Source organism: Eschrichtius robustus, chromosome 2 (genome assembly GCF_028021215.1).
Source record: "Eschrichtius robustus isolate mEscRob2 chromosome 2, mEscRob2.pri, whole genome shotgun sequence".
In the NCBI taxonomy this organism is placed as follows: Eukaryota; Metazoa; Chordata; class Mammalia; order Artiodactyla; family Eschrichtiidae; genus Eschrichtius; species Eschrichtius robustus.
Genome location: NC_090825.1, coordinates 46,324,195 through 46,350,873, shown reverse-complemented (window position 1 = coordinate 46,350,873; position 26,679 = coordinate 46,324,195). Strand labels below are relative to the sequence as shown.

General features: G+C 39.0%; 1 protein-coding gene across 2 annotated transcripts in view; it reads left to right on the top strand.

Annotated features, from left to right (window-relative positions):
* Window positions 1–26,679, top strand: part of PDE4D (phosphodiesterase 4D) — a 714,853-nt gene that overhangs the window by 157,209 nt on the left and 530,965 nt on the right. Inside the window, exon 1 of one of the 2 annotated variants that reach the window (XM_068535368.1) lies at window positions 3,162–4,418. The exons of the other annotated variant lie outside the window; for it this stretch is intronic. Coding sequence (XP_068391469.1) covers window positions 4,372–4,418 — 47 coding nt within the window. The 5' untranslated portion in view covers window positions 3,162–4,371. Of the gene's footprint in view, window positions 1–3,161; window positions 4,419–26,679 lie in introns of those variants that run through there. 2 annotated transcript variants of the gene reach the window in all.

The following is a 26,679-nucleotide window of genomic DNA, read 5'->3' as shown; positions in this document are numbered from 1 at the left end:
GTTTTTAAATTTTTTTCTTGTATCAGTCTCCTATGAGGATAGTTAATGTGAGTCCATCCTTGAAAGACCGAATACTCTCGTGCTTATCTTGGGATTAAATTTTTAAAAAGGAGAAGATGACTAGCCTTTGTGTTGTTAGACCTGAGTCTACACCATGGCTGTAGGAAGTTTGTGCCAATCTATGGTGTCCTGCTAATAATGAGAGCTCCTTTACTGATTGAAATGATGGGGCTGAGATCTACCATAAAAGTAATTTTTTATGCTTACTCCTATATTTCTTAGAAGTTCCATGAAAAGATGATTACCTTTTAGTAGAAAAGACAGATTTGTATTACCCTAGTCCATCAACATTATTCATCTTTGAGAACTTTTTTTTTCAAATTGCCAACCTATTAGTTCTGCCCAAATGTTGTTTCATGAAGACCACACATTTGTGAAATATTAAATAAGTCTTGTGAAGTATCAGTTTGTAAGATAGCGGTCGTAACTCTGAAGACCCTGTTTCTAATATACATGGAATAAAGATGCTGGAAATCAGCTATTTCTATTCTCTAAGCAAACCCATTCTTTTATATATGTTTGTTGCCTTGAGTTTTCAAAATACTCAGTTTAGGATTGCTTATTAATGTGTAGTCTTGTTTCCCTGAACTGTGAAGTAAATTACGTTTTTTTCTTTGTTGTCCCTCAGGCAGCAATTTGGCTTTTCTACTATTTATCATAGCTTCTCAGTTGTGTGTCCTTTCATTCTAATTTGTTATACCTTATTCTAGACAGTTGCATCTATACAAATAGAAACAAAAAGCCAAGAAAGGTGTACTTTAAAAATATTCAGTTGAACTCTCCTCTTAGTTTACATATATTTTAAGTTTACATTTCCTCTAGTAAGCCGATGACTAAATTATTTACATTTTTAAAATTTTTAAAGTGATTTATTATATCATTGCCCACAAATGGAAGCATAGCTAACAAATATTGAATGTTGAACTGTGTGGTAACTGAGAGACATTCAGAGATATTTTTGGTATTATTTCACCCATGGGTATCACTTTGGCATACAAACAGAGTGGAGTAGAATGAAGTAAAAAAATAAGGAAATTTCAAATAAATGTTTATTACAAGGGAAAATAAATTTCTATATCATTTAAAAAAATCTTTGTATTTGCTACTTTCCATGGAGACCTACTCTTTTATGTAGTGTGAGAACTAACTATTGGTTTTGAAATAGGTTAATATCCATCATTCTATCATCATCATCATCAAAGAACACTAACCTGTCAAATAATCATCAAATAATCTGAATTTTCTTCCACATCTACTACAAACATGATGTGTGATGATGAGCAAATACTATCATTTTGGAAATTCATCTCCAAAGTTGTCATAATAAATGTCCTACTCTCCTCAGCATGGTTCTGTGAGGCTAAAATAATACCTGTAAAAATAAAATTTTAGAAAGCATAGCACTAATGCAAGATGGTATTCTTATGTACAGAGGCACCAAAATATAGTGGTAATGCAGGCAGGCTTTGGAGACAGACTTTCTTGGTTCAAATTGCGACTCTTACTAGATGTTTGACCTTGAGCAAGCTGCTTAATCCTAGAGCACCACAATTTCCTCATCTGTAGATCAGGGCTAATAATAATCCATCCCTGATAGTGTTGTTGTGAGGATTAAATGAGATAATAACGTATAGAACTTTAGTACAGAGGCTGGGACATTGTAAGTGTTCCTTGCTCTTAAATAATAATATTTAAATATCTCATGTAATATCAAATTTTGAATTACTCAGTGATGCTCGGTTCAGGCATTCATAGCTTGTTAAAAACAATTCAGACTGAAGTCTTCTGGTTCAGATCACAAATGACTTTATGGAAGAGATTTATTCCCTTCAGCAAAAAGAGGTCGTGAGGACACTGCCTAGGCTACAGGAAATCCCAGGAAATATTCTCAAGTTCCTTTGCAGCTGTGGTACCATCTTTTTGAACCTACAAGTTCAAATTGCTTTTAAATGAATCACTCAGTTCTTCCTCCGGCCAGGAATACGTTCATTAGGATTATCGTTTGATCAAAATGAAAACTCCCCAAATCATGGCAGTTTTCACGAGCAAATTTCTTTATACCTGGTTTTGAATTTGTGGGAAATGCCACGCCCCACTCCCCCCACAGCTCTGTGTAATGTTTTCTGCTATGACAGGGCCTCACTGGGGAAATCCTAGCTGAAGATAATAGCATGATGTATTAAATGTTGCCAGTATTCCATTTAATAATAAGCAATTGCATAACAGGCTTTTTAAATACCTAAGTAAAAAGTGATACATTAATATTGAGTACACTGCTACTGTAAAATCCATTCTCCTCCTGATTTCCAACAAACACCATTTAACTGCCAACCTACTATTACAAGAGTTTACTATTTTATTCTTGCTCCAAAATGGCATCAACAGCGACGGGGTGCTTTCAGGGGATTGTTGAACAATTTTGCAACAAAGGGGGAAGCTTGAGGAAATGCAAAACAGCCACTGTAGGCATGGCAAGGCTTTATCTCAGCACGCCTCAAATCCACACACCCCTTAATCAAACGAGCAGCTTTATGGCATGCGCAATTGCAACTGAAATATAACCGACTTCCGCAGAACTGGCTTCCAGAGGATTTCCTGTCCAAAAATGACCGTGTGGTCATCTGTAGCTAAATGGTTACAGATCGTCAAGTCAGCAAGGCACCCCCTCCCCAGCATTTGTGTGTTTTAAAAACAAGAGAGTCGAAGTGACCAAACCCTGTCATTTGCAAATTCTCTCTCTGGACTTCTTTGATTTCCTTTTCATTGGGTAAAAAGGGGAAAAACAAAACCCAGCCAGCAAAAACCCTCCCTCCTTAATATCTGTTTGTTCAAGGTGTCATTTCCCTGGGAGGTTATTTACAGGTTTCTCGCTGCTTAGCTTGTCTTGCCTGGTGATCACTGACTGAAAGAAGAAATCTGCTTTTTTGGGGCAAGCTGTGCCTTTAACCCCTTTGGTCGGCTCTTCCTTGGAGGCGAGCGAGGCGCGCTGCAGTGTCTGGGAACCCACCTAGAGGGCCCCCTTGACGCCAGCACATCCCCTGTCGGGCAGCAGCCTCTGCAGCCGAGCGGGCTGCTGCAGAGTTAATGTACAGTACCACGGAGCCTGCAAGTGTCCTGAGCCGTTCAGAGCCGCCGGCAGGCACAGCCCAGGGCAGACGAGGCGGCTGCGACGATTCCAAAGGTTCTGCTGGGAATTCGGCGCTGGGGGACCCCAGTGGGAGCCTGTTGCCATTGTGTTTTAAAAGCATGCAAGGTCTGTATAGCTCGGGCGTGAGAATCTTTCAGAAGCTGTGAGAGCATCTGAGTAAATGACATCTACTGGGAAATTGAATTGGGGGTAAAAAGAGAGAGAAAAAAAGAGAAGAGAAAGACAGCGGGGGAAGAAATTCTTAGACAACGTCTGACTTGCAGCTGTGAAAATTCATTTTCTTTCCCAGGCAAAATATGAAAAGCCCGCACATGGGTTTGATAACAACAAATCAGAGGGGTTTCTGCAGGGAAAGGATCAATAGCTTAGTCATTTGACTGAAAGAGAGCAGACAGCCTTATTAAGGGGTTAGGCAGCAGAAATGAATTTCCTCCTGACAGCACCTTCTGAAGTCATGATGGGAGCTCATGGGGATCCTGTCCTGCAAAGCAGAAATTGCTCTTTGCCTTCCTACTTTTGCAGTTGAAAACCAGCAATTCTGAGACTGGGGAGAGAAGTTGGCTTTTGGTTATACATGGTTGCTAGCCCCTCTGCCCAGGTCTTTGTCCGACACGTCTCAGAAGGCAGCACTGCGTTAAAGTGACCACACATGAATATGTGCCTAAGAAAGAAGAAAAAGCAGTATTCATTTCTAAAGGACAGCATGGCAAAGCAACCTGAAGTTTCCCATTTCCCTTCTAACACTTCTTTAACAAGGATAACAAGAAACTGTCTTTTGACTCCTTTTTTCCCACATTCCGGAGTCGTTCCTGCAAGGATGCATTAATTTCCACTCTAGGCAGTTGGATTTTACTGGGACAATATTTGCCACCATTTAGGATTAGCGAATGAACTGGCTATTTTAGTGTGTTGACTAACTAGTGGAACCTAAATGGGTGGACTCATACCTGCAGTACTCTGTGATGTTTCTTTCTTCAAACCCTGGAAAGGCTTTTGTTGTTGCTCATTGTTTTTCGGGGGGGTGGGATTTTTGGGAATTCAATACTTGTTGCAATAATTGCCCATGATAGCTGCTCAAACAGGAGAGTTGGAATTCATCTTTGAAAATCACTACATGTAACATATGAGACAAGGAAAATATTAATGACAGAAGATCTGCCAACATGATGCACGTGAATAATTTCCCCTTTAGAAGGCATTCCTGGATATGGTGAGTAATCGATATCCCCTTCAGTTGGTAAAACTCAGAATTATAAAATTCCGTGACAGGTGCCAGAGGTGGGTTTGTCTTGAAAAAGAATATTGGTCTCAAATGAGGATGAAAAGTAAAACATGTTTAAAACCAAATGCTGCCTGATAAAGTAATGGTTATGCAAAAACAAATTTCTTGTTAATATAAAAGCATCCCAAATAAGAAGTTAGGTATGAGGGCATTAACAATTGCTAACTGATTTCATTGAGAGACAAAAACGAACAAAAAAAAGCAGCCACAGCAACTTTGAGAATGGCAACTATTTAATAAGTAAAAGAAAAAGGGAGGTTTGGGATTTGACTTTTGCTCTTTTGTCTTCTTTTATTTGAAAATTCCCTGGGAAAGGACACATATGCATTTCTGACATCTCATGCCAGTTTGCTTGGCCTTAGATCTTTGTAAATTTCCAAAAGAAGGTTAAGGGAAAACTTAGAATGTTGACTCAGTTTTAAAATGACATTAAGATGTGTTGGTGCCCCACACTAAAGGAATATTTTAACTATTCAAGAAATATTTCTACCAGAATGAACCAATTTCATAGAATTCTAACAGATGAATCATGAGGTGCTCAGACTCTCATAGAACTTGCTTAGTGCATTGATATTTGGTCATGTATTAAGGTTCAGAGTAATGAATTAAGGTCCCTGGGCATGTGACATCATGTACCATTTCTTGTTAGAGTTTATGACTAGACATTTATAGGAACTAGTTGCTGAGGGTAGTATAAGGGCAAAGCTCACTATTTAAAAATTGCTTGTTTCACCACACCTTTAGGGTTGACTGGATTCAATTTCCCATAGCAGAAACTTTGTGAATGCATGATAAAGGCACAGTTTCAGGCTTTGGGGCTATGAACATGGTTTGCTTTGGATACTGCAATGTATCTCATTTTGAAAGTATATTTCTCAGGTATATTTTTTGGCTGGCCTTAGGAGAAGTGATACACATCAAATACAGGTTTCTGAGGGTTTTCTAGTTGCTTTTATGGCAGTGTCTCAAATGAAAGTGTCCTGATATCTTGAGGCTCCACCAAAATCCCCTACTGATTTATTACAGACATTTTAACTTGTTAGCTGAAGCTCAGTTACAGAGAAGGGTGAGTGACCTCCTCGGTCACTGGGCAGGTACTCATTTTCTATCAATATCAGATACATCCAGAATCGACACTGTGGCATATCTTCCTTCTCTGCCGCCCAGAGCCACTGTCCCCAGTGTCTAACGTGCTTGGGAGGGAGTCTGGGTGACATGCCTGCAAACCTCAGTGGCCCACTTCCAAGTGCATCATCAGAGTTCCCGACTCAGGGGGAGCTTTGGTGCCATCGCTTTGCTGGACCTGATGGTGAGGGTCAGGCATCAGCAATGAGGTCTTTGTCATTCTTACTGATACAGTCACATAAATAGTCTTAAACCCTAAGATTAAAAGGTCCTGGAAACAGTCCCTGGCACATAGTAGGTATTTGTCAATTTGTTTTTTTTTTTTCGTCGATTTCTTATGCCTTCCTTCAAGGTTAATTTTGTACCTATTAAGATTTGTTTAGGGAAAAAAATTACCATTCTCATTTCTATAAAGTGTACTTTGCTATAGAGCAACAGTTTTTGTTCTGCCTAAGCCTTGCTGTTTGGGTCTATTTGTTTATGTTGCAATAGGAAGGATGCAAGGTACTCTTTGAATGCCTAACATTATAACCACCTTTTATTTTGTTGTTGTTGTTGCATTTACCTCACCTCTGCTTTTGACTAGAAAGAAACGAGCTAGTCAACTCTATAGTTTTTGAAAGAATGCAAATGTGCTTATTCATGCTCCTCTAGATCTGTAACATATATGTTTGAAAGCTTTACGGAGAAGTTGAGAGCCCTGGTGGTTTTCTTTTGTGCCTGAAGCTAGGTAACCCTTCATACATTTCACTGCATGAGGTGCCAATTTGTTGCTATTGTGGCCAAACAGATCCACGGTGGCATGTGAGTGTTCTGTGTATCTATTCTTGCCTGGGCCCTTTAGAAGGATTCATTAATAAGATGTTAAACTCAAAGGAAGAAGGTGGTGGCTTTTTCCAGTTGACCCAAATAATGTTGTGCTCAACTTCCCCAATTGTTGTTTCTTTCTTGTTTATAACCTCACCTTTCAATACCATGGTAAGAGATTCTAGGTGTTTGTTGACAGAAAACCTTCCTTCCCTTTGTCCTACTGTAAGAGTCCCCCCATTAAGAGTCCCCCCATTGGATTGGATTCCATGCTCATGAATGATACTGCTAAGAAAAAAGGATTTGGCAAGTTGTTCTCCTTTGCATCTCCAAAGTCTCTCTTTCCTCATTCTCACATGCAGGTCTTTTTTTTTTTTTTTTTCCCCACAAAGAGGGTAGGTCAGAAGTTGGCAACAGCTCAATGCCAGGGAGTAATAAACATTTTAAAGGAGATGTGTGCTTTGGGTTTCACAAGCTAATCTCTATGAAGGCTCTAAACCCTTTGGATAGGCAGGGTACAGAGGTGCACACTTATTTCTCTTCTGCTTTTTAAAGGAGCAAGAAGGAGGGAAATTTGAGATGCAGGAGAACCATGAGGAGTCCTCAAAAGTTCATCAGAGGTAATGGTTCCAATAGAAACCTAGGTGTAGAGTTCCTACTGTATCTCTCATCCTCCAGCCCTGGGGCTAGTGTGTTGATAATTGAGCAATAGTACGACAGATTCATCGTTTAATGGTTCCAAGTTACAGTTAATAAGTGGTCTTTTACTTGTCTTAATAGAACACTACCCTTTGAGAGCTAAAAGAGTCGTAAGAAGAATGTGCTTTCCCTGTTGAAAGCTACGTTAGAAAAATTTGCTGGAGGATTTTATTGCGAAGGCTTCTTTCCATTACACTTTTCAACCTTTTTACTGCCAAGCCAAACAAAGATAAGGGTTCACCTCACTAGGTAAATAAGTACCACATAGCCCTTATTTTTTATTCTGGCTACTTGTGAGAATATAGTGGTAGCCTGGCAATTCAGGAATGGGTCTTCTTGCATGGTTGGAAGAAGGGAAATGCAAGCCAGCTTTCTAGGAATTTAAATTTCATCTCGTAGCTATTAAGAGGACTCTTTAGAAGCATCATGACATGGAATCATTATGCAGGGATCTAATAAGAGGGACATAACATAGTTTGCCTAGCATGTGTTTGCAGCTTTTTGCCTTACTTAAAATATGTAACAACTCTGTATAATCTGATTTATAAAAACTCTGTAATTTCATGCCAGAAATGCCAGGGCCAAGTTGCATGCAATTGAATTTGACATTTATAAAATTTAGGAGGGCATTTTATTGAAATACCTTGGCATCCTTTTTATGATGGACTCCAAGGACTCAGAGAGAGGACTGTGGGAGATAGAAGCCAAAGGCCCCTGCTCGGGCAGACTGTCCTGTGGTGCTCTCTGTGGGCTCTTCTGAGGAAACCTGAGCAAGATTTGGGACTAGTGACCGTGGATGGTGATTAACTATTTCGCTTATTTGACACTTAGGATTTAACTTTTTAAAGCTCACACGTTTAAATACTTTTACCAAACTCTCTTTGTGACTCTGAGAGGTCACTTCCATCAAGAGGCAAAATGGGGTGATTATAGCACTTTGACTCAACATTGAGGCTTCTTTTTCCCTTTTCTAGACCCCTACATCCTTTCATTGGATTTGCCCTTTCCTGGTTCCTAATAAGATTTAATCTAGCAGGTCACAGTTCGGTTGTTCCTCTGTAAACCAAGGGTTCAACTCACATACCAACTCGTTTTGTTTTTTTTCTTTGACCTAATTCCTTTATGGAATGAATCATGATATAAATATATCAGTGATAGTGCATACACACACACACACACACACATACACACATATATAATTTCAACAGCAAATCCAGTGAGATCAGAGAAAGGCAAGATGGCCTGCTTCTTAATGAAAGGATAGTCCTTCTTATCTAGCCTGAGTCTCATCTTTAAGTTTTTCTTCTCTTTATATGTCAAGACTACAGGAACTCAACCCAGAATTGCATTTTCCAGAGTTTATGTTTTGGCCTGTACATATAATATTCTCACTTGTCTTATGAGAGCTTTAGTGGGTGGGAGAAGTGTTGCGTTCGATGACTGTATGCTTTGAAGGACAAAATGTATTAAGTCTCATGCAAGATAACAGAGCTCTGCTCATTTTGGTCAACCTAAAATTCTGCCAGTGTCTGCTTGTCTTCTAATGACATTTCAGGTCATGGCTGACCTTGCTTTAGTAGCATGTCTTCCTCTGGGTGACAGAACTACCCAGAAATTCCAGAATGCAAATATCAAACTCTCAGCTTGACTCTGAATCCCTTTTATGGCCACATACAATTTGTTTGTAAACACTTAAGGCCAGTAAAGTTTAGGTAGAGCTCATAATTACACAAGCTCATCTTGTTCACAGATCCCTAGGGCTCAATAGCAAAGTCAGCCACTGTTTAAGGTATAAGTTCAGGTTAAGATATAATACAGCAAAGATTTTCTTTTAGATGAAATATTCATCCTATTAAACGTATAATTTTTCTCTTGGCTTGCTATTTTACTGTCTTTTAGTGCCCCTAGCTATAGCCTCCTTAATTTCTGTTAGCAATACCTTATAATTTAAGCATGAGAATGAAAATTCATTTTTTACAGTTTTAAAAAAATTTGATTAAGGAATGGTATGACAGAGGAGGAAAGTTGCTATCAGTAATATCAGTGTACCCACAACTTATGAAAATTAAATATAATTTTCAGTTGCAGCAGACTTTCTGCTGTAGTAACATAGTTTGTGTACTTTAAACTGATGATAGGTTACATCCTCACTGGGCTAAGTGGGTGGCCCAGGACAGGGAAGTGTCAGACAATCCCTACAAAAGGAAGAAAGGGAGAAAGTATTCTCCATCCTATGAAAATGGTTAGCTGTGGATTTGGGATGTTTTGCTTCTATTAAATTCTTCACTTTCCACCACCTTGTTTCTGCACTCATTTTAGCTGACTGTTACTGAGTTACTTCCACTACTGCTGAGGTATCCAGGTTCCAAGAAAAACAGGCAAGTAAGGGAAGAAAGGAAGATAGTTCAGAATTCTGAGAGGAAGATCCCAAGGAGGGAACTTAACAACCAGTTTCCCACTTGCCTCAGGCCAGAAGTTTCTTTCTTTCTTTTTTGAACAATAGCTGCACTTCACCCCTTCCCCCTATGCCTTCAGTCGCCCCCCACAGACATTCGTGCTCACAAATACCCTGGCTAGCTATAGAATCATACCACTATTTTTTTTTTTTGCAATAGCTCCAAAGTGTCGCCAGGCCAAAGTTAACTTCTATAACTATTTACCACCACTTGATGGACTATTAGATGGTTCTTCTAGTTGTTACAGAAATACCAGCCTATAAACATACCCAAGACAACATATTTCAACTGGCGATTATATTGTGTAAAATTTGGGGATATATATTTGATTTCAAAGATGGATAATCCAGATTCTATATGTTAGGCTGTTGGCTGGAGAAAAACGAAACAAAACAAAACAAAAACCCTCCAGGTTTCTAACTCTAATTCTGGTTTTACTGCTTTGTGTGACCTTGTGAAAGCTCTCAGAGCTCTTTACCTGTTGAAAACAATTCAGTGGATATTTACCTGCTTCATTTTGAAGAGTAGACCATTAAAGGAACTTTCATAGCACATTGGTAAGAATCACTTATTAGACTGGCAAACATGACATGCTAAAGTCTTTCGGGTGAATTTCTTAAATATAGGTAACAAATATAACTACTGTGTATTTCATGGAAGAGATCAACACTGATTGAACCCAGGCCACATGTTTTCACATAAACGACATCCTTTAATGGCAATGATAACTTTCAGAGGTGAGTCTTACTTGAACCCCTATTTGCAGGTGAGGAAAGTAATGCTCATAGAGGGTAAAAAACTTGCTCAAGGTCACATGTCTATTACTTCGGAAAGCTGACCCACTGAAACCAGGTCTAGCCTCATTTTAAAACCCAGTGTCTTTGGATTCACCATATTGTTCTGTGGCAGATGCCTTAGCATTCGGTCTATGGACCTTCTGGAAAATAGATTGGCAGTAAGACCAGAGAAAATAAGCAGATTCCTTGTTAGTTAGCAAGTTGGGGAAGTACACGGGGTGCCTAGTGAATGTCAAAGACTTTCCCTGAGAAACCCTTCCTGTTCATGTTAGGACTATGACCTGTACTTCAGCCATGTCGGCAGATCTTTCTGTGTTTCCTTGAAATTTTACAGGGAATTTGAAGTGACCCCTGTTCCTGGGGCCACTCTGGCCTATGAGTTTTTTTTTTTCTGTGAATTAGGGAAAGGTGCTTCTTTGGGCGGACACACTTCAGGCAGATGAACTGAAAATGCAGACAGTGGCGCTTGGTGAATGGGCAGAGCCTCTGTGCAAAGCAAGAGGCACCCCTTCCTCTGTGCACAGCCTCAACCAACAGAGCAGAGATGAACTCAGCCTCACTCACCGAGCTCTTTCTTGGGCAGTGATCACACTGCACAGCCCTGGCCCTCCTTTGACCTGGGTTCCACCCCTACCTCAAAGGCGGTTGTGACGGTCAGATGAGAGTGCTTTGCTGCCAATAAAAATCATACAAGGTTTGGGTTTTGCTTTCGTCATTATTACTTTCTTCCCAATATTCTAATTACAGGTCTTTAGGATTTTTTTTTCTCTTGCACAGGTAAAGAATATTAACATTTTCTACAATCATAACTAATGCAAAACAGCCAAAGAAACATCTTAATCACAAAATAGCCTAATACCCGAGCTGCTGAAAAATGCCATTCTTAGTGAATTGGATTAGAACACGTGGATTAGAACATGCTGATTTATTTATGCATAGGGGATGCCCAGATAAATATGATAACTAACAGTCCTGCCCTGAAGATTACTCGTAGACTAGTGAGGAGAACACCCACAGAAATGAATGATTACAGAACAGTGGGGAACATGTTAATACAGGAATATACAAAATGTTATGGGAGTTTAAAGGAAGATGCACCTTCCTTTAAACTGGTTGGTCTAAATACCTTAAAGAAGTCTAGAAATGAGGGACTAAAAGTATATCTGATGGATTTGAGAGTTAGTAATTATTGGCAACACGTTGGAGAGTGGTTTAAGCGGGGGAGTTATACCTCGGGGCTTATAAAAGCACAGAAAAGTAGTGTACACTCCTTTCAAAATTTTGGACAAGAAGGACAGAAGGAGGAGAGCAGAGGAGAGAAGAGGGAAAAAGGGGAGGAAGACCCAGTAGTTAGTGAAGAACACCAGGTAATTTTAAGGATCTGGATCACGTTGCAAAGGAAGTATCCAGACATAGGCCCTGGACAACGTGTGAAGGACACGACTTCCTCCAAGATAGGAGGGGGGTGTGGAAGGACAGAGGCAGATCATGTAGAGATTAGGGAGGTAGCAGGGGAACTTGAGGCAGTTTGGTCTCATGCCCTCTGTTTTCTTTGGAAGGTAGAATTCAAGGTCAAGATCAGATCTCAGAGGGAGGGCCATGGAGAGGCAGGTGGAGGAGCTGAGTCAGGTTATGGGACAGTTTCTGTGGCATTGGAAAGGCTACCGAAGGGGGAGGTGTCAGAGGGTCCAGTGAGTTGGAAAGAGTCAGCGATGCTGAACGCATGTATAGAGTCAATGAAGGATATTTTACTCTGCTTTTAAAATTACTCACACAAGGTATTCTGTCAAGAAAACGGACAGCGGTGTGACAGGAATGAAACAATCCTTAACTACTAAATTAGGAACTGTTTTGCAATTACAGTTTCTCCTGTTGATTGTGTTTTAGGGATTCCAAAGAATGCAGAATTGATTTTATCGTTGTTGTCTTCTCCTTGGTAGTGTGGAAGTTGTTTTATGAACATGTTAATTAGACTGTAGTTCCAGTCTTGTGACCTGATTTGGGACCTGTGAGATTTCCTAAGCTGCAGGGAAATCACTCTGGGGTGACAAACAGAAGTTCTAAGGTTTTTGCCTTGAGTTTTACCTTCAAATGAATAAAAATCACAGTGAGAAGAGAAGGCAAAATGATTCAACTTTGCTCACTTTTTAATGGGCGCCTACCTTTCAGTGGTTTATGTTGTAATGTCACAAATCCATATATATGTAACCTGCTTTTACAAAGATTTCTTCAAAATCCTTCTGAAGTTGACTTGAAAGTGTCACCAGTCTCCGAGAAACTTACTGAAAGCAACAAAACATCATATGACTTTAACCAGAACTGGTATAACCTAGTTTAAATATTTATAAATTTAAATTCTCTTTTATGTTTCCATGATACCTCAGGGGGAAAAATAACAAACATAAGGTGTAAATTAAGGGAACATTTTAAATAGCCTTATAATTTTTTTAGGCCATAATTATAAACCCTATCGTGTACCATGAGTTTGGGAGATATTACGAATTCCTTTTCTCTCTTCTAATCACTAGAACGTTCTCCCAGGTCAGCAGAGCTTCCTCTTTAATATCCTTGGCGTCCCGTGCTCACGATTACTTTGTACAGGGCTTTCTGTCTGGGAATTCTGCTTCAGCTTCAAAGCTCTAAATAAGGTCCTGAGCAGTCCTAGTCACTTATAAGGAAACTTCATTCTGCCCTCCTTTTTAGTCCTCATGTTTTTCTTCTTAAATCTGAAGATGAGGAGGTTCAACTAAATGATCGCTGTGGTGCTATAAAAATACCTACAGTTCTAAAGATTACCTTATCAATGTACTCATTTCTGGCTTGTTTAGGCATAACTGTCCTTCAGTTAAAGGGAATGCTGAGAAATAATACATCGGTCCGCAGGCTACTCCGGGGCTGAACTCCAATGCTTTTCTGAAGTATTTGGCCCTTCCTGTAGACAACTCTTAGCCTCTCAGCCTTAGCTATTTAGCTTAATTCCTTCTACATGCAACTTTATTTTTTAATTAATTATTTTTTTAAATACATCTTTATTGGAGTATAATTGCTTCACGCAGGGAGATCAGCTTGGTGCTTTGCTACACACAACGTTAAATAGCAGCCTTGTTCATGGGTAAGATGGCAATTTTATGCTCATTAATGCTGATATCACCAGTAATTGAGAAAATGTATCTCACGTACCATTTATGTGTCCCTTATATCTTCCCAACTCTTCTCTGGGTCAAAAGTCTGAAGCTCATCCTTGTTCATCCAGCCTCCATCTAGTCTAAGGAAGTAACATGGGGCAAAGTTCTCAGTATCAGATCCGTAGTTGTTGGGTTGCTTTGTGTATGTGTGTTTGCTTAGTACATTTACAACAAATAATTGGCAACATTATAGAGAGGCCCTTGATGTCTTAGAGAAGAAACTTCAGCAAGTTGATAATGGGCAAATTGATAAGACCCCAGGATTACTGAGAGTAGTGGAAGAGACCTCTTGTAAGTCATAAAGTATGGCATTGGAGTCTTGGCAGTTTTGAGTTCTAAAAGAAGAAAATAGTTGTGGAAAAATCCCATTTTCTAGAAAGTAATCCAGACAAGTTTGATTTCTGAGAGAAGTGAAATGTTCTGGTGGATCAAGATGTCACCATTTTAAAGATTGGCCACGTTCGGCCTTCCTGCACATGTTGCTTCCAGGAACTTCCTGTGACCAAGCTAACCTGTGAGACTTCACAGTAACAAATGGCATTCCGTTCTCTTCATGAGACTAGCCACCTAGACCACTTTGTTCTACTTTCTATCCTCAGCTCCGGCACATTGCTACACCCACAAGTACTCTATAAATTTTTCCTCAATTAATGAGTATGTGCAAAGAAAAGAATGAGTAACAAAAAATTGTATGGTTGGGTATTATTTACTTCAATAACCTTTTGCATTATTCAAATAATGTTACTGTGCCACGTTTTGAGATGAAACAAGGGAACTTATGCTATTAAAATAATAAAGATAATAATAATATATATCACATTTGAGAGGTTATTAATGCCAAGTATAGACTAAACTTTCTATATACGTTATCTCATTTAATCCTCCCCCAAATCCATGAAAAGGGTGTGTTATCTACTTCTTAAGGTGTGTAACCTTGGGTAAATTATCTAACCTCTCTTTGTGTTTCAGTTTTCCCACTATTGAAATAGGGATAATCAATAGTGCTCACTTCTTTGGGTGGCCTGAAGATTAAATGAGAACACCTGTCACTCAGTAAGGAACCAATAAATGGGCTGTTGTTATCGTGCAGATTAGGAGAGTAGGCTGTGAAAGGTTAAACAGCTTGCCAAGGGTAATCTAGATGTCTAGCGGCAGGCCCCTTCCAACCTAGGCTCTAGATGGTTTGGAAGACTAAACTGCTTCTTTTGTATCATATTCTTGGAACTTTACGGCATGTACCAGAGACAACACCTTGGGTTGAGTTTGAATTATGGGGAATAATGCATTTCTTCTCATCTCTCTAACCTCGACAAGAATCACCAACCCTTAGAAAACTTCTAGAAATTTCCATAAAAATTTTCATCTTGAACATAAATATTTCCCACACATCTTGGTTTCTGATACTCAGGAGAGTTTAACCGAGTTTGCAGAGGCACCCAACTGCTGAATTGTGTTTATCTACGAAATCCAAATGCTATTATTCCAAATCACCTATCTAAGATACTCCTTATTTCTTTAAAACCAATAACCAGTTCATTCACTTTTATGTACAGGAATCTTTCTTTCCTTGAAGATGTCTATGTTTTCTCTTTCTGGCAAGACAGTATTGGGTAAATTAATCTGCAGCCAGTCCATATCTTTATTTATAACATATGTCCTTTTCTTCATTTATAACATTTATATTACATTTTAATTATTTTTTGACAACACATGATACAGTTCTCAGACATGGCCCAGCCTCCATGTATGGCTCTATCTCCTCTTTTCATACATCTTACGCTGTCAAGATAGGCTCTCAAAAAGTTGTCTCCTTCATATCTCTTCTTTTGCCTAGAGAGTGTATTGGCTCTGTGTTGTACACCACACAGCATAGGCCCTGCTCACCTGGCCTCTGCCTTTCTTGTCTAATGCATATGCGTCAGCTTCTGTTAGTATTAATGTTTCTTCCCTTCTTATTCCACTATACATATCCTTGTATATACCCTTAAATATATCCATCTTTAAGACTTTTCTTCTCAAATTATGAGGCATTTATTAAGAACACTGTGCTAAGCACACAGTATTTAGGCAATAGTTTCAATCCTTGAACATCTTACTTGAATATGACCCAACTCTCCATGTACAATTGTTTAGTTTTATTTTTTTAAATCAGAAAATGTGTTTTATCAGACATACTTCCCATGGATTATTTTTACACCCGTAAGTTGCTTGTTTTGGCAAATATACAAAGTCATGCAATAATTATCCCAGTTTCTTTTATGCCCCTCTCCCAGTTCCAGCCCCCAATAACCACTAATCTGATTTCTGTCTCTATAGTTTTGCTTTTTACCAAATATCACATAAATGAAATCCTATAGTTAAATATATATATATATATATATATATATACACACACACACATATGTATATATCCATCTTTAGTATAGAAGTTGCAAACATATTTTTAAGTCACAGAACCCTTTCTTCAAGCAAAAGCTTAGGCAGTGACTTAATATATAAAATAGATATGACAGGTGTTGGGGAGCAGCTTTATTTAAATGCTGCACTTTGGAAGAAGGGCTGGAGAAGATGGAGCCCAGCTAGTCATCAGCCCCCACCTTGACCCCCTCCACACCTTGCTCTAGCACCCTGGATGGAGCTCCATGGTATCCGAAGACACTGCCCTCCTCATGATGGGCCTGGTACTGGAACGCACTTCTGCCTTCTTGACTTTTGCCATGGCGAACTCCTGCTGATCCATCAGAACTTGGATCTTCCCTGACCTCCAGGTGGAGTAAGCCTTCCCTGACCTCCAGGTGGAGTAAGCCTTTCTTCCATTCTCCTAGAGGTCCCATACTTCCCTGACCTCCAGGTGGAGTAAGCCTTTCTTCCATTCTCCTAGAGGCCTTCCCTGACCTCCAGGTGGAGTAAGCCTTTCTTCCATTCTCCTAGAGGTCCCGTACTTCCTGCAGCACAGTTTGTGTCACATACAGTAATTTCCCTCCACGTGCAGAGAGACGGCTAACTTAGTGACGAAGAGCACTGACTCTGGATCCAGAGTGTCTGGTTCAAATCTGAACCCAAGCTTTTTAGCTGTGTGACCCTGGCAAGTTGTGTAACCTCCCTGTGCCTCGGTTTCCTCATCTGTAAAATGGAGTTCATAATAGTTTTCACCTCGTAGGCTGTTGTAAGGATGGAATGTTGTAACATATGTAAAGTGCTTGGAATGGGCCTGGTGTACAGGTGCTCCAGCGCGGTTAGTTGTTACTGGAGAAGTTGCGCATCCTGTCTGGTTGAGGTCCCTCAGAAGCAGGCCCCGAGAGAAGGACTTGAGTGCAAATGGTTTACTTGGGAGGTTTTTCCAGGAAACATTGCGGGGGGAGCGGGAAAATGAGACAGGAAAGGAGAGAAAGCGCATACAGGGTACGTGAGTTATCAAGAAACTGCAGTAGGCACCTGGGTCTCAGTCCTGCTGGGGACCTCTAGAAGATGATGTAGAACTTGCTTCAGAGTTGTCCTACCCAAGAGATGAGGACACTGCAGCATTTGTCCTCCAACTCCCATTCCTCATTGGCTGATGGCTACTCCTAGGGGTGAATTCCCAGTATTCCAGCCTGACCTGCATGCAGGCAAAGCCTTAGGCAGAGTATTGCACATGCTTAGACTAGGATTCCACTGGCATGTTATTGCTGAGGGGATATGGATAGGGCCCTGACAGCGATTGCTACAAGACTGTGAACAGAATTCTCCAGGGCTTTCTGTCTTATTCTGTTTTATTTTCCCTGGCCCATGTACTAGGCATCCATAGATCTTTATGGAGTGAGTGAATGATTGAACACATGGATTTTCTCTAACTGACCTTCAAAGGTTTTTGTAATTGTGTCTCACCCTATCTGTCTTTAATTCTCATGATTTCATTCTCATAAGCCCCAAACTATATTCCTCTTCTTTAATCATGTCAGTTTTCTCGCTGTTCTCAAATGCATCCATCTGACCTCCTTACATGGGCTGCTCTGCCCTCTGCTGTAACTCAGCTCTTACTCATTTTTCAAGTTCCCTCCTTTCTCCAACATTTCATCTCTTCCATGGAACCTTCTTTGAACTCAGCTCACTTCTCTGAAGTCCCATTGACATAAAAAGACTGCACAATTTAGTGTTTGATTATCTGCTGACTGGTGAGGTTCCATAATCAATGCGTGTTTCAAGGATAAATAAAAACATCCATGTCTTATATGCCTCTGGTCCTTTTCACAAACTTGGGCACATCATACGTAGTCAGCACTATTAAATACTGAGAAGCGGTAGTGCCTGGGATTTGGAGTTAGACAACCATGATTACATCCTTGCTCTTTCACTTATGAGCTGTATATGACCTTGGGCAACTGGGTAACTTACTTACATCTCTTTTTTCCTTCATCTAGAAAATATAGCTAATAGTGATCTTGCATCATATTGCTTAAGGATTAAATGAGATATTGTATGTAAAATGCTTAGCCCAGTTCTTCTCAAGAAGTAGGTGCTGAATCTACAGGATCTGACAGGTTCTTTTGATTCTGAAGTAATCAGTATCTTCTTAGACTTTTTGCATTATTCTTCTTTAGTTTTTCACTTTGCTATTTCTTTGATTTTTAGCTGTTTTCAAAAGACATTAAATGACATCTCAAGACAAAGTTTGATGTTTGAAATGTTGAAAATGTTAAAATTTTACATGAAAAATAATTTCTCAGTTGAACCTTTGCAGTGAAAATGCAGTATTTTTCATGTTTCATTTAAAGTATCAATCATATCTATTAGCTAAGATAATAATTGAAAACTTGAAATTCCTTTGCATAGTAGAGTAAAGTTTTGCTTTATCATGAAAGAACATCAAGGACTATTTTATATATTTATAATTTTTTGATCGGAGCATACGTTGAAAAATTAACTGCAACTTTAACATTTTAAGTTTCTAGAGCTGTGGTTCTCTGGTGGAAAAGGTGAGGGTTAGAAAAGGTGTCATTGGGGAAGATAATTGTATCATATATCAGAAATTCCTGCAAGAGTTTGTGCAAAAAAACATTCAGCCCTCATCTTATCATCCCAGTAACAAGGACTATCAGAATCTGGGGGTGGAGGGATGGGTGGGAAGAGGAGATGACATGTGCATTTTGACAAAGCATTCGAGAGGTCTCGTACCCACTCTCTTAGCAGGTAGTACTATGCAAGAGAAGGAACCCATTCTTTAAAGCCATATTGAATTGAGTTCAGATTCAACTCAGATAGTGACTGACTCATTTTGAGCAAATGATCTGACTTTTATGAGCATCACTTTTCTCATTCAAAAAAGAAAAATACAATAGTACCAATCATCCAGATTTGTTGACAGGATTCAGTGAGATAATATATTATTTATTTGTTGGTTTAAGCCTTGCCTTGTTTCAGGCAGCATTTAAGGCAGCAGCAAAGATGTATAACTATAACTTATAAGGGAGAATGGTGAGGAAAGGGCAAAGGGAAAAGAGATACGATATTAATACTCATATGCATTTGTAATGAGGTGAGGGAAATTATGTTACCTTCACAAATGGCACCAGAATCTTCTTGGGGAAGAGAAATGCCTTTGCTGGAAGAAATACTTTAAAGATGCCCTTGGGGTAAGGAGAGAGTCCTTGAGGATTTGGCTGCTGGTAGGTGCTCAAGTGATCTGGGGGAGAATTTGGTCCTGCAGAGCCAACTAGGATGGCAGAGAAGCGGAAGAGAGATTAGAAGAGAGGAGAGGAAGAGGAGAAGCCTAGGAAAGGCTGAGACCTATGTGCACTCAGTCCATATACAGACGCCTCCCTCCCCAGCAACAGGAGAAAAAAAAAAAAGACCACGAATATCTGTATGTCTGATTTCAAGCCTCAGGAGGGCTTGAAGTAAGTCATTTTAGTGGTGTTGATGGTATGCAAATCAAAAGGACTTGTGTTGTATTAACAAGAGAGGTCAATGAACCCCACCCCAAGAAATGATCACATGCCAAGGGTTGAGTTTGGGGACTTACTGGTCATGAAGTTGGGAAGTTCAACACAATTTTGTCAGATCTCAAGGGAGAAAGAGAGCTTTCCAGCTTCTAGGAGTTTAACAGACCATGAAGTCCAAGGGTATTCAGATAAAATATATAAAATTCTTGCAAAGCTTCCTAGGAGCTGATGTAAATCAGGAAGCTTTCGTACAAATCCCAGTGTCCATTAGATATAAACAACTCAGTGGTTCACGGGAAGCACACCTACTTCTGACACTAAGATTGAAAGGCAATTTGTCCTAAGGATATGGATAAAGGGGAATGAGATATATAAAAATCAGAGCACCTGATATTTTGATACTTAGGATGTTCAATGCATTTTAATTCCCCTCCTGTCCCTTGCCTTCCCCACAAGTTTCTGTGAAGATTGTAGTATATTTGAAAGCTCATGGGAAATTGTAAATACTGTTGTTAGTTAATAATCCAAAGAAAGTTATACACCAGATTTCATTAAAATTTCATTAAGTACTATTGAAAATATTGAGGTGTTCATAAAAAGATAACCTGAATAACAAAATGTGTTCTTTATGAAAAAAATACTATGTCTTTCCAAGTTACTATCTTGGAGTTAAAAACACTCTCCCATACTTTGAGACCTCTCATAGGCCATCATAGCACCAGGTTTTAGAATCCTGAGTCCTGCTCCATTTGTGATGGCAATAGGAGTGTAGGGAGATGCAGGCTTGTGTGACTCTTAAGGAGATCTGCAACTCAGAGGCAAATGTTCCTGAATCTGCACATGACTTTTGTTGTGTAAGAGCAAACATTTAAGTCAAACTTCTGAGTGAGGCCGCTCCCAGTTGGATCTGTCAATTCATGTCAATTCACAGGATTGCTTCCCTGTGCTTGAAATGTTTCAAGCATAAATTCATATGATTAGGAAAATGAGAACCATGAAAATGTTTATGAAAATGACAAGCAGCCTGGAAAGAAGATGTAGACAAATGCCAAGGCTTCTGGAGATTATGAAATCCTTTATATTTATGAGGCCAAGTCCAATAAGTTGTTTTTTCAAGAATGTGTGATATGACTGCCATTTATTTCCCCCCCAACACAATTTCTGTGGTAGTTAAAAAAAATTACTACATAAACCCCAAAAGAATGGAATTCTAGAATATAGGATATAAAGGCTCCATACATTGTTAGATTTCTTATCATTTCTTCATTGTTTTCCCACCTAGGCGAATTGGCTATTAAATGTTCACACCATGTATTTGATTCTAATACTAGAATAGTGTTTGAATTAGCCATGAGTAAAAGATCTTAGATTGACAGGTGAGTCCATTTGTATCAAACATCTTTACCTTAAGAAAAATCCACTCCTTTGAAAGCAATAACACATCAAAAGAATTTTGGAGATTATGGCCATTACCCCCCTTCCTCTCCTCAGAATCTGTTTGTTTTTTTTTTTAAATTTATTTTTGGCTGTGTTGGGTCTTCGTTTCTGTGCGAAGGCTTTCTCCAGTTGCGGCGAGTGGGGGCCACTCTTCATCGCGGTGCGCGGGCCTCTCACTGTCGTGGCCTCTCCCGTTGCGGAGCACAGGCTCCAGACACGCAGGCTCAGTAGTTGTGGCTCCCGGGCTTAGTTGCTCCACGGCATGTGGGGTCTTCCCGGACCAGGGCTCGAACCCGTGTCCCCTGCATTGGCAGGCAGATTCTCAACCACTGCGCCACCAGGGAAGCCCCAGAATCTGTTTTTATTCAGCCTCATCACGAGCATCTCCTTTGGGTAATCTGAGTTGCACGCTTTCCTCACTCCTTCTGTATCCTTAGTGTCTTCAAAGCTTCAGTCAAAACAGGCGAAAGATAAAAGAAAATAAAAAGATTTTATTTCCAGGGAAATGGCTTTTCAGGACCTGATTCTTCACGCCTATTCATCACTGCGAAGTGCTCCAAAACTGCTGAGTACAGTGTTCAGGAAGCAACTAGTACCTCAGTCTTCTGTCTATTCTTAAACTGAGGTCCCTGGTGCCTTTCACGTTGTGTTTTGTGCTTCAACAAAATGATGTGTGTAGAACCTTTATGTCTAATAAGGGTTAGAACCTTTATGTCTAATGTGGGAAAAAAAATCTCCTTCATTCTCATGTTACCTTAAAAAAACTCAATCTCAAATCAAAATACTTCAGGGAGAAGCAAATCGTTGTTTCATATATGCTATAGTGCATAAGAAGAGTGGACATGAGTACCTATTTCTTAGACATAAGTATGAATTAGTCTGTAAAAAAAAAAAACAAACAGCACCATTTCTCTTGTAAGGAACTAAAAATTAGATATCTTTATGGCTATCTTTTTCCTTTGCTAATTTATTCAAATGTAGTCTTGACTAATCTATTATTTTGTTAACATGTCTACTTGATTAATATGTTTTTCCTCTCCCCTGATTCTGATCTACAAATTCTACAGCCGTTAATTGTGTTATTTAATCTAAGTCCACTATAAATAAACTCCTTAAGATTAACGTTATTCATCTTTCTTGATTAAAGATACCAATAATATCACTAAGTAGCTTCTTTCAGATAGAAATTTGCCTGGCATTTGTTACTTGTTATTTTTTTTTTCTTGGAGATTTGTCATTTTGGGGGCATATTTATCAGTGTTGTGTATTCCTGAAAGCATTAATGTTTAAAATATCTGTATCTTGGTCAGTAGAATTGACAGAGCTGAATCAGATAGATCGATAACAGGACTTTAAGTGCATTTCAAGGAAATCTATCGCCTGCATTGTCCTTTTATTCCAACACAGTTTTCACAATTTGCAAATGAAATTTTATATACAATTTTATGTACTTTCTATAAAGATTAGAAAAATGTATTCTTTGGCATCTGAATTTTAAAGTGTTCTTGAAGAATTCATCGGTATTTTCTGTATGACATCATTATTTATTATCCAGGCAGTAATATTTCTCATGGGGATACATGTACTTTAAGATATCCAGAAAGTACCAAGAGATTAAATATGGAGATTAAAGAGTACTGTCTTCCTACTGTTATGTTCAGTTCTGATTTTATATCTGTGTAGCTAGAACGAACAAAGGAGATGTGGGGTTTTGTTTGTTTGTTTGTTTTTGGCTTTTTTGTTTATTTCTGAATAAGGGAAGGATGGACGGTGTGTCACCCGAGGGTACCTCTGGCTGTGTCATCACAGGAGGGCTGTGATACAGGAATACTCAGAGCCTGTAGGAGGCCAAGTATGATATTCACAGACAAATAATAATGTGCTAACCTCATTCACAGTAATCACAGATAATGTAGTATTTGTATCCACTATCCCGTTTTGAAGGTAAAATATGGAAGCTATTTTGGAGATTTCACATAACAATGTGGGTTACATTAATAGAACTAGAATGATCCAAAATAAAGAGGTAATGAGTGCACTCAACCCTGCATCATTCAGACCTCGGCTGGAGTATTGTGCTCACTTCTGGGCTGCAGACATACTGGAGAAGACTCAGAGGAGAGTGGCAAGGATGGAAGCAAATTCATACCTTGTCACATATAAAGTGATTGAAGGACTGCGATTGTTAAAGAGGATAAAGAAAATGATGCAGTAATTGAAGGACTGGTGCTTAGATGAGACTGTTTCTTTGTGGCTGCAAATCTGAAATGTAACTAGTTGGTACACCTACAGTAAGAGAGATTTAACCCCAGAATGGGTCTGGGCGTTCTCATAGTCAGAAGAAGCATTTTATGTGACGTAGCCTGGTCCAGATGGGGAAGTATAGGGATGGACAAATGGACATTGTTTGCTAGGGTCAAAAATCATGAGCAAGTGATAACATCTGATCAATTTGCTGAAATTTATCTTTTTTCTGGTTGGTTTAAAAAGTTGTATTTCTTCCCTAGTTTGCCCTCTGGTTTTTTTTGTGTGTCTTAGAACACTAAACCATTCTTGACTCTTTTCTCTGTCTTTTTGAAAGATACATCCATATGGATAATGCATATCTCCTTTTTAGTAAACTTTTCTTTAAATGAGTAGACTTACAGTAAACTTTTCTTTAAATGAGTCATATGTTTAGCAATTCCCTAACATTCTAACCTGTCTTTAATTGTTGATGTGTATTATGATCTAATATTTTCTAAAGAAATGTAAAGAAAGCAATTAATCATAGAGCTTAATATATGAAGAATACTATGTCTTTTTGTTTAAGAGAATTAAATGTTGGATTATATCAGTAAGAATAGATTTTACTATTTAATTCTACCAGTTTAAATTAAATTTATTGACTTGTAGGGTTTCTTTAAAATCAAGGCTTTTATTTTAAAACAGTTTTAGACTTATGGAAAAATTGCGAAGTTAGTACGTATACGGCACACCCACTTTCGTCTATTAACATCTTATAATTAATGAGCCAATACTAAAAGAGTATTATTAGCTAAAGTTCCTAGTTTATTCATATTTCCTTAGCTTTGCCTAATATTCTTTTTTCTATTCTAGGGTCCCATCCAGAATAGCACATTACATTTAGTTGTCATGTTTCCTGAGACTCCTCTTGGCTGAGACAGTTTCTCAGATTTTCTTTGTTTTGAAAATGACCTTGGCGGTTTGGAGGGTACTGGTCAGGTATTTTGTAGACTTCCCCTCAGTTGGGATTTTCTGGTATTTTTCTCATGATTATACTAAGGTTATGTGTTTTGAGGAAGAAGACCACAGAGGGTAAAGTGCCATTTTTATCACACTATCAAAATGACTTATTGCTATTCATGTTAGCCTTGATCACCTGAACGAGATGGTTTTGTCATGTTTTTTTTCCCACTGTATACTTATTTTTTTTAACCTTATTTTCATACTGTTGTCTTTGAAAGGAAGTCACTATGCACGGCCCACACTTAAGGAGGAGGAACTTATTCTCAACCTCCTTGTAGGCACAATCTACATAAGGTATTTGGAATTCTTCTCCATAGGAGATGTGTCTCTTCTCCTCCATTTATTTAACTGTTTATCCAATCATTTGTGTACATCGGTATGGACTCATGAATATTATTTTCTACTTTAGGTTATAATTTAATACTGTGTTGTGGCGCAAATTGTTCCAGCTGTAGCCATTGGGAGTTCTTCCAGTTGACTCTTGTTACTCTTTGACATGTCCCATCATTGTGGGATTTTTGTTTTCTTAGAATTTTCTTCCATTCTGTCATTACAAGATGCAGGCTCATCTTGTACATTTCCTTCCCCAGTCGTAGATTCAGCCATTTTCCCAAGGATCCCTGGTTTCTTTCATTGGAATTTGGTATTTAAAACCAAGATTTGGTGCTAAGTATTCTCGTTGCTGTTGGGTATCATTGCTTCTCGGTCCTCTTGGCTGACAAGGCAAAGAAATACATGTGTGTATACTGACCTGTGTAACTATCTGTATATATCGTTAGACAGAGAGATAGGTAAATAAAAAAGCATGACTTCATACTGGAGTTGCCACATGGATCGTTCTAGCTTCTTCCCCTTGCTTCTTTGTAACCTTCCATTCCAACAGTAAGAAACCTCACTCCCACCATCTACGATTGTTCAATTCCAGTGGAGTTGTTCCAGTTATCCTGGCTGAAGTTGAAATACATAAATAAAAGTTGTATTTTTCTAAAAGCCTTATAAAAATTCAGTATTACCTTTTTCCAAAAAAACTTTTTTTACCCCAAAAACTCATGACTTTAAAGTAGTGTCTGGGTTCCAGACATTTTTCTGTATGTAAAGATTGACAGAGTCAACTTTATATTGTTCACAGTAATTTGGGTTATAGATCATGTAAATTCTCAGATATTTCCACAATTTAAATTTATCTATTACTTTAACCTTCTTTTCTAACAAGCATACTCCCTACATGATAACTATGTCTGTAATAAGAAAATTGAATAATTTGAATTTTACCTTTTTTACGTATACATCTCCGCACTTCCTGGGGAGATGCCCAAGACCTGTATGTTGGCCATCTCCTGCAGGTAGCTCAAGGAGAGAAGAAACTTGTAGGACCCACTGTTAGCAACTGAACGTAGCCCCCCTCTGATTTACCGAGGGTCCTTGTAATCACAAAGGAAAGCAGGGATTTGGCTTCAGACATTAAATCAAGTCTTTTTGAGTGGCTAGATGATTAGAAACACACTGAAGAATGGATTTTCAATAAAAGCCATACTTTCAATGAGTGTCCTAAGGAAAATAATGTTAAGATCTTGCATAAAATAGTTAACATGCCTCCAATTTGCATTTAATTTTGTGTTAGGTTGAAAGCTAGCATAGAAACCTATAATATAAAAATTATGGAACTCAAGAACACTTGCCTCTCCTTGAACTCTAACAGAAGTATACTCCCCAGCAGTGCCTTTGTTTGTTGTAGTCTGAGATTTTAGGGAACTAAAAAAAAAAAAAAAAAAAAAAAAAAGCTAAATAAAATTTTAAATAGCCATATTTTCCCACTCAGTCCAGAAAGAAGAAACACAATGTGGACATAATACTTAGGATAGGAGAGTGGTCAATAGAGTAAGTTGATTTTGACACCTGTTTTCAGCTTCAGGTCCCTCAACCTCTTCCCACACCCTGATATCTCCCCATGCACACACATACTTATTTCCATTCACCATTCATATGTAGACATTGAGGGTAACATGGAGAGCAAAGTCAGACACTGTTCCTGTCGACATGCAATCATAGTCAAGTGGGGGCAAGGAAGCATTAATTGGATTATCACACACACACGTGCCTGAAACCGCACCTGGGGCAGATGCTACAGAAGAGAGGCACATGCTAAGAGAATGCTAAGAAAACAAAAATCCCACAATGATGGGACATGTCAAAGAGTAACAAGAGTTCAGAGAATCTACGAAGAGGTATTTGACCTCGTCCAGAGATCAGGAATGGCTTCCCTGAGGGAGGGTTGTTCACACTGTGATTTGAAGGATCACTAGGAATGAACCAGGAGAAGAAAGACAAGAGAGAGAACTTCTGAGGTGAATGAACAAGTGGCGGGTGGTGAACAAGGGCCAGAAGGGAGGTCAGCCCAGAGGGGGGAGATGAGGCTAAGCAGTGGGCAGGGGCCAGCCCAGCCAGGCCTGGTAGGCACGCTAAAGATGCTTTTGGTACCCTGAAAGTAATGGGCAACAACTGCATTTCAAGAT